The following is a 12,003-nucleotide window of genomic DNA, read 5'->3' as shown; positions in this document are numbered from 1 at the left end:
TTAAGCCATTCTGACATTTCTTTTGAGATACTATTTTCCTTTTGTATTCCCTTAACACATTTGTGATTTTGAGGAGGAGAGCAAGGTTAGGTTTTCTTAGTATAGGCCTTTTTTATTTTGACCAGTCTGCTTTGGACTGGTTTGTTATTTGTTTAATGATCAAGACTACTCCCATTTGGAAGTCATGGGGCCTCATTACGACCCGGGCGGTAAGGGATTACCGGTACCGGTAAGGGCACTAGCGCCGGTAATCCCTTACTTCCCAATTCCGAGGTCCCTTTGCGGGTCCTCCCTTAACGGCTGGTTTTACCAGCCGTTAAGGACGAGACCCGCAAAGGGACCTTGGAGGTAATTACGGTACCTCAATTACCGCCTTCCCCATTTCCATTGTGCCCTATGGGGGCAAAAATGGGAATGGGGAAGGGCCAATGGTGAATGGGGAAATACCGCCCCGCCAAGCTTGGAATGGGGCGGTAATTCCGCCATTCACCATGGCGGAATCGGTAAGGTACCGGCGTCAACCATTGCGCTAATAGCGCCATGGTTAACGCCTGGGTCGTAATGAGACCCATGGTCTCCACTGTAACAGTTTATCTTCAATAGGACTGTCACCCATCCTGCCTGTTAGAAGGAATCCTTTCATAATAATTTATAACAGGGGCTGGTCCACACTGTAAAGCCATCACAGCTCCGAGTCAACAAGATTGCTTAAGGGGTAAGAAACATGGCTTCCCTTACATAAGGTCCTTGCTAACAAGATCTCCTCTGTAGTTAATCTCGCCTTTCATGCTGTTAGCCCAGTCATCTGAGATTTTCACAGGGCTAAAGCACTGCCGGAGGCACAGGACTAACTAAGCCTGCTGTTAAAATCAGTGAATATTCTATTTCAGTGGTCTGACTCAAAGGCTTTTACCACTCTTCCTAAGCAACAGGGAGTGGGGCAGGAGGAAGGGTTGATATGACACACGTAAAGGGGCCCCTGGTCCGAGGATGGTTTTACTTTCATTCTTGCTAGTCTTTCTTCTCAAATCACCAACTTGCGTCTGCCCCCTGAAATTGTCCGCTAGCTGTTGTGCAGCACACTTCCATTCAATCCTGGACATACTATTCTCTCATCTTTTCTGCACACTCCTGGCCCATACTGTTCACCCATCCACACCAAACTCACCCCATCACTCAAAGCCACCCAGAAGGAACACACCATTTAGTATATCACAGCCGCAAGAGGGTGGGTTGCAAGTCCAAACAGCAGGCTGACTTATATTCCAAACCCATGTCGGCAATCCGGTACAGAGGCTAACTGGACTTGTTTGCACCAGGGCACACATGGATAATAGGCTGTGCAGTGTATGGATGTCCCACCTGCTTTGGGGTATGTTGCAATAACTATGTCGTCGGGCCGGGCCTGGAAGTTGTCAATCCGTTCCCAGTTTTCAGAAAAGGCATAGATCATAGGCAGGCCACGGACTGGCTTCCATTCTTGCCGGTAGAAGTGCTGCTTGTCTGCCATGATGAACTGAGAAGAGAAGTGAACATGTGTTAGGAAAGAGCAAGGTGGAATACCTTACAGATATGCCTTCCAGAGTCCTGCGATTCAAACCACTCTGCCTTCATACTCTCATTCTTTGCAGTGGCATATGCTAGTACTCCTGGTCTGCCCATTGGCTGCACAGTATCCATTAATCTATTCTAGTCGACCATATGAATGCCAACAGTTCAATGACAGGAGCACTTCTTCCTTATAGCGATTCCAAAACTCCCCCAGGTGTTTTCCAAATGCCCTCTTCCTAGCATCAGTTCAAGATTATTTCCCACAATTCTCCCATCATCCAGATATATCTTACTGTTGCCCCACAATGCTCCGATTTTAGCTACAATTCTGCCTTCCTTCTTATTCCCCTGTCCACTCTTCTGTCGCTCGATTGTTCCACAATTCTATCCTCTTATTCCCAAATGCTCCTCTCCTATTCAGCAAGATCATTCCAGGATCCCACATCTGCTATATTCCAAGAGTGGAGAGGAGGAAAGTAGGAGAGAGCGATAAAAGGGGAGCAGTTGATGAGAAGGAGCAGGTCAGCAGGCAGGAATAAGTGAGGAGAATAGCAAGGAGTAGAGTGAGAAGTAAAGAACCAGATTGCGGCATTGACCAAGAAACAGCTTGGAGAAAAGATACAGGCTGTATCTCTGTATCAATTTATTCTTTCAGCCTTCTTTGTTTGTCAAACTGCTCAGCCTGTCATGGGCATAAAGTAATGTATATTGTACTGAAAGAACCCTGTTCCTAGAGAAGGGCGCCATGGCGCCAAATCAGCAACAGTATCACAAATAAAAAAAGGGGATCCTGTTACTGCTCTGATGTGTGAAGTGTATGAAAAATGTACATCTGTCCCTTCCTTCTTCATGAGGCAGTGGTCTGGAAGCTTTGGCTCGCCAGATGTTTTGGATTACAACTCCCATTAGCCCCAGCCAGCAGAGTCAACAGTGACAAACAAAACATTGTACAAAATACAAATTTAATGACATTTCGAACAGGGCATTTTGGTGACATTCTAAAGTCATACACACTTGGCCCGCTCATTTTTTTGTCTCTCTTTTAAGAATCTCATGGTAGAACAAAAGCCTTAACCAAGCTCAACTTTTCATACATCACTAAAATTGAACAGATCACCTAGAGTCCATTTACTTATTTATTAGTTTGGTGATGTCAAGGAATCAAGGATCACAAATATGAATTTTCTTCAACATGGAATTCAAAACGGGGTGGTCACCACTACTCTGGACACTCCCTACTCAAACAGTTTCTGCTGAAGTTTATTTCCTGTATTCTTCTGGGAATCAGCATAAATATCTGGTCTTCAACCCACTGCAAGAGAGATTGATCAATGTATGGCCAGTGTTGCACTATAAATCTTTAACAGAATGTCCCACGGTCATGAGTGCAGAATATAGAGGAGTTACACACATTATTATGGGGTTGGTATTAAAAAACTTAAAAATAAAATAATAACTATTTATTACGAACTAAATTTCAAGGAACCTGGGATTGGTAACCCTAGGTCTCCTGGGGGCAACCAGACGTGGTCTCCCTCTCACTGTGCTTAGAGAGGCATCAGCTTCACCTCACTGATGATCCCCAACAAGGGTGAAACACGTGTATGGGGTTGCTGGTGGTACTCTCGTTCAGGTTGGAATTGCCATTGCATTTCGGTGCTGGACTGCCCCTGGGCAGGACAAAGACTGATATGCAAATGGATATTTCCCATCTGTGAAAGGCACAGTGAGTAAAAGCAGTGGCTGCGAACTCTCAAGTGGTTAATAACCACTGAACAGGTTATCAGGCCTTGTTCTGTCGAGAGAGGGGCGCCCGCTACCTTTGCAAACTAAATTTCAAGGAACCTGGGATTGGTAACCCTAGGTCTCCTGGGGGCAACCAGACGTGGTCTCCCTCTCACTGTGCTTAGAGAGGCATCAGCTTCACCTCACTGATGATCCCCAACAAGGGTGAAACACGTGTATGGGGTTGCTGGTGGTACTCTCGTTCAGGTTGGAATTGCCATTGCATTTCGGTGCTGGACTGCCCCTGGGCAGGACAAAGACTGATATGCAAATGGATATTTCCCATCTGTGAAAGGCACAGTGAGTAAAAGCAGTGGCTGCGAACTCTCAAGTGGTTAATAACCACTGAACAGGTTATCAGGCCTTGTTCTGTCGAGAGAGGGGCGCCCGCTACCTTTGCAAACTAAATTTCAAGGAACCTGGGATTGGTAACCCTAGGTCTCCTGGGGGCAACCAGACGTGGTCTCCCTCTCACTGTGCTTAGAGAGGCATCAGCTTCACCTCACTGATGATCCCCAACAAGGGTGAAACACGTGTATGGGGTTGCTGGTGGTACTCTCGTTCAGGTTGGAATTGCCATTGCATTTCGGTGCTGGACTGCCCCTGGGCAGGACAAAGACTGATATGCAAATGGATATTTCCCATCTGTGAAAGGCACAGTGAGTAAAAGCAGTGGCTGCGAACTCTCAAGTGGTTAATAACCACTGAACAGGTTATCAGGCCTTGTTCTGTCGAGAGAGGGGCGCCCGCTACCTTTGCAAACTAAATTTCAAGGAACCTGGGATTGGTAACCCTAGGTCTCCTGGGGGCAACCAGACGTGGTCTCCCTCTCACTGTGCTTAGAGAGGCATCAGCTTCACCTCACTGATGATCCCCAACAAGGGTGAAACACGTGTATGGGGTTGCTGGTGGTACTCTCGTTCAGGTTGGAATTGCCATTGCATTTCGGTGCTGGACTGCCCCTGGGCAGGACAAAGACTGATATGCAAATGGATATTTCCCATCTGTGAAAGGCACAGTGAGTAAAAGCAGTGGCTGCGAACTCTCAAGTGGTTAATAACCACTGAACAGGTTATCAGGCCTTGTTCTGTCGAGAGAGGGGCGCCCGCTACCTTTGCAAACTAAATTTCAAGGAACCTGGGATTGGTAACCCTAGGTCTCCTGGGGGCAACCAGACGTGGTCTCCCTCTCACTGTGCTTAGAGAGGCATCAGCTTCACCTCACTGATGATCCCCAACAAGGGTGAAACACGTGTATGGGGTTGCTGGTGGTACTCTCGTTCAGGTTGGAATTGCCATTGCATTTCGGTGCTGGACTGCCCCTGGGCAGGACAAAGACTGATATGCAAATGGATATTTCCCATCTGTGAAAGGCACAGTGAGTAAAAGCAGTGGCTGCGAACTCTCAAGTGGTTAATAACCACTGAACAGGTTATCAGGCCTTGTTCTGTCGAGAGAGGGGCGCCCGCTACCTTTGCAAACTAAATTTCAAGGAACCTGGGATTGGTAACCCTAGGTCTCCTGGGGGCAACCAGACGTGGTCTCCCTCTCACTGTGCTTAGAGAGGCATCAGCTTCACCTCACTGATGATCCCCAACAAGGGTGAAACACGTGTATGGGGTTGCTGGTGGTACTCTCGTTCAGGTTGGAATTGCCATTGCATTTCGGTGCTGGACTGCCCCTGGGCAGGACAAAGACTGATATGCAAATGGATATTTCCCATCTGTGAAAGGCACAGTGAGTAAAAGCAGTGGCTGCGAACTCTCAAGTGGTTAATAACCACTGAACAGGTTATCAGGCCTTGTTCTGTCGAGAGAGGGGCGCCCGCTACCTTTGCAAACTATATTTATTACGAACCATTCATCAAGATGGCTCCAAATTTGAGAGTATGACCCATTCTTAGTCAGTTGGTCAACTGGGCTCTGTGCGGTGTTGGCTCCCATTTAGCAGCTTTGCTTGCTAACGAGAAAAGCAAGAGCAGAAGCCACCAAATTGGGCATATCTCCGTGGCCCATTTATCATGACGAAACCTCACAGTTGGCCATTTTCTATATGTACGGATTACTCGGGTATTTACATTAACTCAAAAAGTAAACATTGAAGACATTTTCTTTTGTGGTTCAAAAGGTTGCCCGCAGTGTGTGTTCCCCACGTCACCTTGGTTGCATGAGGTCTAGAAAAAGGATTGAAGCGTTCATGTGTTCTCCCGCTTTATGAAAACCTTAATTAGAAAAGGTTCAGCACTCACCATTGTTATTTGTATCAAGACTGAAGCTGTGCCCATCTCCTTTGGGCGTCAGTGCAATCATGATAAACCGCCTGTCAGGAGTTTTAAGTCTGCAGTGCAGCCCTTTTTTTTGGCAGATCAGTGTGGCCCATCACTAATATGTTTGGAGGCACATTCTGGTGCCAGCTTTGATGCAAAGGTGGAGGCTCAAAATCAAAAAGTGATCCTCAGTTAAACAAATTGGAAAACATTGACTTTGTTTTGCCAGATGTGCCATTGTCACATATGTACTCATTCACTTTTCATAGCATCATCAGGTTCTTATTTTCACTGAAGCACTTTTCCAACTGCTAACACGGCTGGGGATGGGGGTGGGGGGCGCAGAGGTTGTGCAAAGACCATCTTGGAACTACTTCTGGTGGTCCCTTTAGTGTTGGTTTCCCTTTTGTGCATTGGGCATTAACATGGTCTCCTGTTCAGCGTGAGGGCAAACGTCCCCAATGTACGAAATTTCATACTCATCTCCTAATGAGACCAGTAGTTTGGTTGCTATTTTGGAGAGCATCCTAGAAGAAAGCCCCAAGTTAAACCTTCCGCAGGGATCTCCATATTTATTGGTTCCTTCCCTTCATACTTTTTCCCTATTTACAGGTTCATGGACTGAGCTTAAGGATCAGGAGATCAACCTTTTCTGGAGCTAGCAAAGTGTCATCCGCCTAAGCTACTACATAATAGCCAATCAGAGCCATTATACAGCTTCATTCAGACCCATCTGTTTTAGCTCTGCTAAGGTGAAAAAACGTGCTGCTCTTCCTTTGTAAGAAGGAGGCACTCCTTATTACCTCCTCAGGCAGTTGGATGCACCTATTTAATCACTGTCCATCTTAACTCCTCAATTCTATGTTTGGCCAACCTGCAATCGCCTACTAGGGTAGCATTCAGCTTCTCGTTTCAAGTATCCAAGAGGATGCCGATAGAGATTGCAAGACGGCGCTGCATGCCACAAATACCTTTTAAGCCTTCCAGACCCTCATCAGCAGCAATAAAGACTATAAATCAATTATCCAATACAAAAGTCCCACTAATATCCTAAAGAGGGATATTAAGAACTATCTTGGGAATAACCAATTTACTTTGAGAAATCAAAAACCAACAAGGAGTGAAATTAGAAGCCAAACACCAGTCCGGGGAGTATTAAAAGAGACAGTGACAGCAAATCCTGGAGGGAACAGATGTGCCTAACGTCACTCTCTTAAAAGAAAGGGGATAGTGCTGAAGAAAGGAACCAGGAGAAGAGTAAAGTCTGGAAGAAGGCAAGGATACTCAAAAAAAGACTGGAAGCAACCAGGCTCAAAACGGTCCAGGTGTGGAGACCCTGGAGAGAGAGAAGATAACCATGTTTGTTGAGAAACTCCCATTCCTGGAGGGAATTGGACGGCCAAAGCCTGAGGCCATCCACCTGTGACAGGAGGGGGTAATATTGGCTGCCTTACATGGATCCTAATGGGGGGCATAACACTCATTGTGGTTGAGACTCTTGAAAGGGAACCAAAGGTCTGGGGGACACCCACAAATGAATGCTGAGAAACATAAAGTCTCAGAAAGACCCACATGTGAATGCTGCGAAACTCAAGCTCTGGGAGAGACCTACAAGTGAATGGATTTGTCGGGAATGCCAATTGAGAATATAGGTCCAGGAGGCCCATGTGAAGAATCCTGAGAAAGCCCAGGTGAAAGGGATTCGGGGGGTGGCTGTTTAAATCCTGAAAGAAGCAATGGACCTATCGTGAGCCATGGGAGAATGTTAGGGAAGTGGGAGAGAGCTGTCACAAATCCAGAGAGCCAAGTTCTAGAGGGGCCCTAATGTTCAATGTAACTCCTGGCCCAAATGGGGCCCTGTTATCTAGGGGGACTATAGGATGCTGCATTTAGCAGAGGGGAACGTCAGGGGTACTAACAGCCAGCAAGGTGCCTGAAAGGTCATCTCTTTAACCAGTGGCAGCCACCAGCAGCAGAGCGGGGTGGATATGAAGTGTAGGAAGACGGTATACTAGCTAACATGATACTGTACTTTTGGGAGACATGTTATTTATACTATAACTGACAAGTGGGGAATTGGTACTTAAGGGCAGACTGCAGCTACCAATGGTGTTGACAGGAATGACAAATATGTACTGGGTAAAAAGGGGAAGATTGGGAATGAGAAGATGGGCTGTGACGAATCGTGTGATTCTGTCACTTCTCCCCAGAGGGGAGTGTTTCCCTGTGAGGCTAGGGAGGTGAGCCCGCTTAGGCTATAACCTCCCAAGGGGTAGAGGCAAGCAGGACCTTACAGGGAGAGATTCCCACTCTGAAGAAAAGAGCTCACATTCTTATGAGGAATTGCAGAAGCAACATATCAGTAACCTTCTTTACTAACATCCTGTCAACAAAAAGGTAAAGAACAAACTAGAATCTGTTATTGTCATTCAAATACACTAGTGGTACCTGTAAAGGAAAACCTATATGTTACTGGGATGAAGAAAACCACTGGAAGAATACAGAGTATGAGTCAAACAGAGAAAAAGGATAGCGCGCTGGGAAGTTTCACAGCAGCTTCCTAAAGCATGGAGGCAGAGACCTTGAGAAGAAGAGAGCCCGGGATTTTCAAATCACCTGCCCGAGGTATGCAGAAAGAAACTTGGACGCGCTGCATCCAAGGCTGGAAAGAAGTTTAAGTGCAGCTCTCAATGTACGGCGTGGGGAAAGAGAAAAGACGCAAGAGACCGAGGAGAAAACCAGGTGTCGTGAGCCTGAACCGGAAACACATGGTGGTGTGAACGCAGGAAGGGAGCAGTGGACCTAGAGGTCTGTTAACAATGCCTATACCAGTCCCATTGAGGTATCGCGGGACGGGCTGACTAAGGAAGGAATAGAGAGTTCATTCTTAACACTGCCGAAGAGACGAGGGGCCAACGAGAGGCCAACCTGACTAGTGAATGTCCCAGACTATACAAACCTGGCTGAGGTTATCCCTGAACAAACCAAGTAACAGGGAAAGCGAAGGCCCAGGTGGGGGACCGACAATCATCATTGAACACTCATACTCGTCCCAGTCAGAATAAAGTTCCGCTCGTTGCTCCAAGCTCTCAAAAAAGTGCTCCATTGTCAACAGTTTCAAAAACGTGCAGCGAGCCCAAAAAATTGGAATAAGAGCCTCTACACCCCAAAAGAAACACGCCACAATTGATCCAGATTTCACCCTCTATCATAACACGAGAGAACAACGAGAGGTTATGTATGTGAGTTGGTGCCTCTTGATGGAGAAGTAGGGATCGGAGATTTGGAACCTAGGAGCCCCGAGTTCATTAAGCTACAAGTGAAATGGGAAAGACAGAGAGTGAGCGATCAGAGGAGGCATCAGGACTTTGGTGGAGCTGGCCAACGTTTGGTGAACGGGGCGAACTGCACAAAAAGAAATGAAGTGCCTGCGACGACAGCCTCCGTCGCCTTTCTACCCATACCGCAGAAATTTGACCACCACCAGGTCAAAACGTCTAAAAAAAAAAAACAGAAGACAGAGAACCGGCAGGAAACAGCCAGATCCCTCGAAATGACTCCTTTGATTAAAATAATGCTGGAGAGGTTGAGAGGTGGCGATAAATTATTCCTGAACAGAACAAACGTGTTAAGATATACACATACCTCGTCTCCGATCTTTAGAGTCGAAAGATCTGAAAATTGGAGAATTCCCAGATGAGTTGTGCGCCGACAAGGTGATTCTGCATATAAACTCTAGTATAATTGCGAATGTAATTCTAGATGCAGATGAAGAGCTGCTATTGTTGGGCTTTGATACCTACAAAGTAATGGAACCGGAAAGGTGTAACAAAATAGTGAAGAATGACGGAATAGGTGTCCCATGGCATATGCAAAAGGAAAAGTCATCGTCTCTGGAATCCTCGCAAAGCATCAAAGCAATCGATCAGATTCAGCAGGAGTAGCGTGGTCAGAGTGGCTTAATCCGTAATGATCGACATTCTATACCCACACTTCAAAGTACAGTGGCCGTTGAGCAGGTGGAGGCAGCTAGAACTAGCCCGATGGCAAAAATCAAAATAACCATAATGAATGGCGTGTCAGCAGTCAACCCTGTGGCATCGATACTAAGCAGCCTAAAAGAAAATGAACCAAGGCAAGAATGGAATTGGCTGGCCTCAGCCTTGAATGCCAAAAAGCACAGCTAATGTTCAAAGCCTAGCGCGGCTCAGGAATGTTCCTTTGCATCTTGGAACACGCGCGGCTTCACTCATCTTTTGAACAACGATTGGCTTCAAGACTTACACCTGATATGTCTGCAAGAAACTTGGTTGTGCGATTTGCCAGTGATCTCGGAATTCGAATGTGCTTTGAATCCAGCTATTAAAGCTGACAAGGGGTGGCCGTTAGCAGGGCTGTTAACGATGATCAAACGGTCTTCAGGCTTCTAAAAACTACACGCCCTACATTCAAGTTTGTGAGATAAGAAAACTCATGGATAACCCGATGGTGTACGATGTGATCCACATAATTAAAGGATAGTTCCGGGACTTTTTTTTTTATTGTTCCTACGGTTCGGCCATGTGTTTTTAAGCATAAATCGGTAGATCGTAGAAAACTTTCCTATGGACCTTACCCGACTTTTCGTCCATTAACGCACTCGAAATCAGCCGCCATTTTGTGATAATCCTATCATTTCCCCCCATCGACCTGGCTCACCTGCGTTTGCGGCACTAAATCAAATCCCCTGCCCCTGAGCCTGACATCAGCAGACGCGTACCACCCATTTCCCAACGCCAAAGCACGTTTCGTGTCAACAATCGCTGCGCCTCAGCTAATGAAGTGTCGCCATGGAAATGGCAGGACGCCTCTTTCCTCAATAAGTATAAACACACCGTTTCACAACACACAGCAGCAGATTTTCGATTCCATTACTCTCTCTGTGTTACTTTGAGTATTCTGTGACTCGTTTCTGTGCTCTGGTCAGCTACCTTCGCCGCTTCTAGGCCTTGTGAACACCTGTACCATCTCTGTAAATTATTTTACTTTCTTTACCACACAATGGCTACAATAATGCCGTATATGTACGAGCCCGAGTACACCGAGGAGGAACTACTGGAAAGGCAAGCACGCGAAAACGATGGGGATTCGGACGGCAGTTGGGAGGACCAGTCAACGGATGAAGAGCCTGGACCATGTCGCATGGACGGCGTCTCCACCTGGTGCACGTGCAATCGGTGCGAGCTAATGCCAACTGAGGAGGAGAACTGCTGCTGCCGTGAAAATTCCGGGTGCTTGGCCTACATTTCGGAAGGCGAACCAAGTCCGCAATGCATCACCGAGCTGCCAGAGTTCAGGGAAGCCTGCCTCTCACGGACCGTGTTGAGGATGATGATGGTGCTTATGCACGAACTTCGCGGCACTGTTCGTCCGCGTAATCCGAGTAACGAGTAAGTATACTCTGGTTGTGATGTCAGTGATGCCACTACTATTTCATGGTCGTCTCCCACATTTAAAATTACATCTACATATCATTCGAACGCATGTAAATTGGTTCCATATTGTGCATTTTCTAGATAGAATTTTTTTCAAAGCAGAATGACATTTTTTACCTTCATCGACATTGATAAGAAAGTTTTGTCATTTTAATACCGTTTGCATCTTTCTTTTTCACCGGTGGTACAGGCTGGTGGCCTATCGTTGCTTCACTAGGTGGCTTCGCGGGAGGCTCGGACACCGCGTTCGGAGAGTAATACCTGCCTGTGCGGTACTTGCCATTAGACAACATTTCCCCAGCGACAGTGGACAATACCGCGGATTTTCCCTGGATGTGCTACAACCGGAACTTTACTATGTGTAATGTTTATTATTTATTTTCAATTGAAATTAAGATCTAAAATAAAACCCAACATATATTTTAACAATGGTTGTTTTGATTTTTTAAATGAATCTAGTGTGTCTCCATTGAATAGTCTTCCTGTGCCTTGTCTTGTCACACCACATGTCTCCGGCCAGCATCCTCCCTCACGCTGGCCGCCCACCTTCAATCCACATAACCGTTGAACCCATATGCAGCAGACATACATATGTTATTTTGCGGGTTGGCATCAAGCCTCCCGGCCTTGCCTCCTCCCCCAAAAATACTTACCACACCACTTTGTTCAAGCGTTGGCAATAAAAGGCTGTTGGATTTTATTGATACAAAACATGGTTATAGGTAAATAATCAATATGGTTGATCATAATAAATCATCCTTTTGGGCACCGGGTACAGAGATGACCCCCTCTGGCCCGTGCCGCCTTGCCACCACAGGCCAGCCTGCTGCTGACTAACTGCCTAGGCATCCAGGGTCTCCAGGGTGAACTGCACCCATATATTCTCCTGGGAGGGTGAGGTATTTATAAACTCACCCCCCTGCCTTCC

The 12,003-nt window shown here is 46.5% G+C and overlaps 1 protein-coding gene and 1 long non-coding RNA gene across 6 annotated transcripts in view; one reads left to right on the top strand and one right to left on the bottom strand.

The window, feature by feature from the left end:
- The window catches only part of LOC138581031 (sulfotransferase 1B1-like), a 537,627-nt gene that overhangs the window by 174,913 nt on the left and 350,711 nt on the right, over positions 1 to 12,003 (bottom strand). For all 4 annotated transcript variants that reach the window (XM_069652055.1, XM_069652053.1, XM_069652052.1 and 1 more), the window contains exon 2: positions 1,363 to 1,516. In XM_069652055.1, coding sequence (XP_069508156.1) covers positions 1,363 to 1,510 — 148 coding nt within the window. In that variant the 5' untranslated portion in view covers positions 1,511 to 1,516. The remainder of the gene's footprint in view (positions 1 to 1,362; positions 1,517 to 12,003) is intronic.
- Positions 1 to 12,003, top strand: part of LOC138581033 (uncharacterized) — a 470,134-nt gene that overhangs the window by 324,422 nt on the left and 133,709 nt on the right. The window lies entirely within an intron of this gene.

This window comes from Ambystoma mexicanum, chromosome 3p, assembly GCF_040938575.1.
Source record: "Ambystoma mexicanum isolate Mex_15411 chromosome 3p, UKY_AmexF1_1, whole genome shotgun sequence".
Classification (NCBI taxonomy): Eukaryota; Metazoa; Chordata; class Amphibia; order Caudata; family Ambystomatidae; genus Ambystoma; species Ambystoma mexicanum.
The sequence above is the reverse complement of the archived record's forward strand: the minus strand, read 5'-3'. Positions and strand labels throughout refer to the sequence as shown.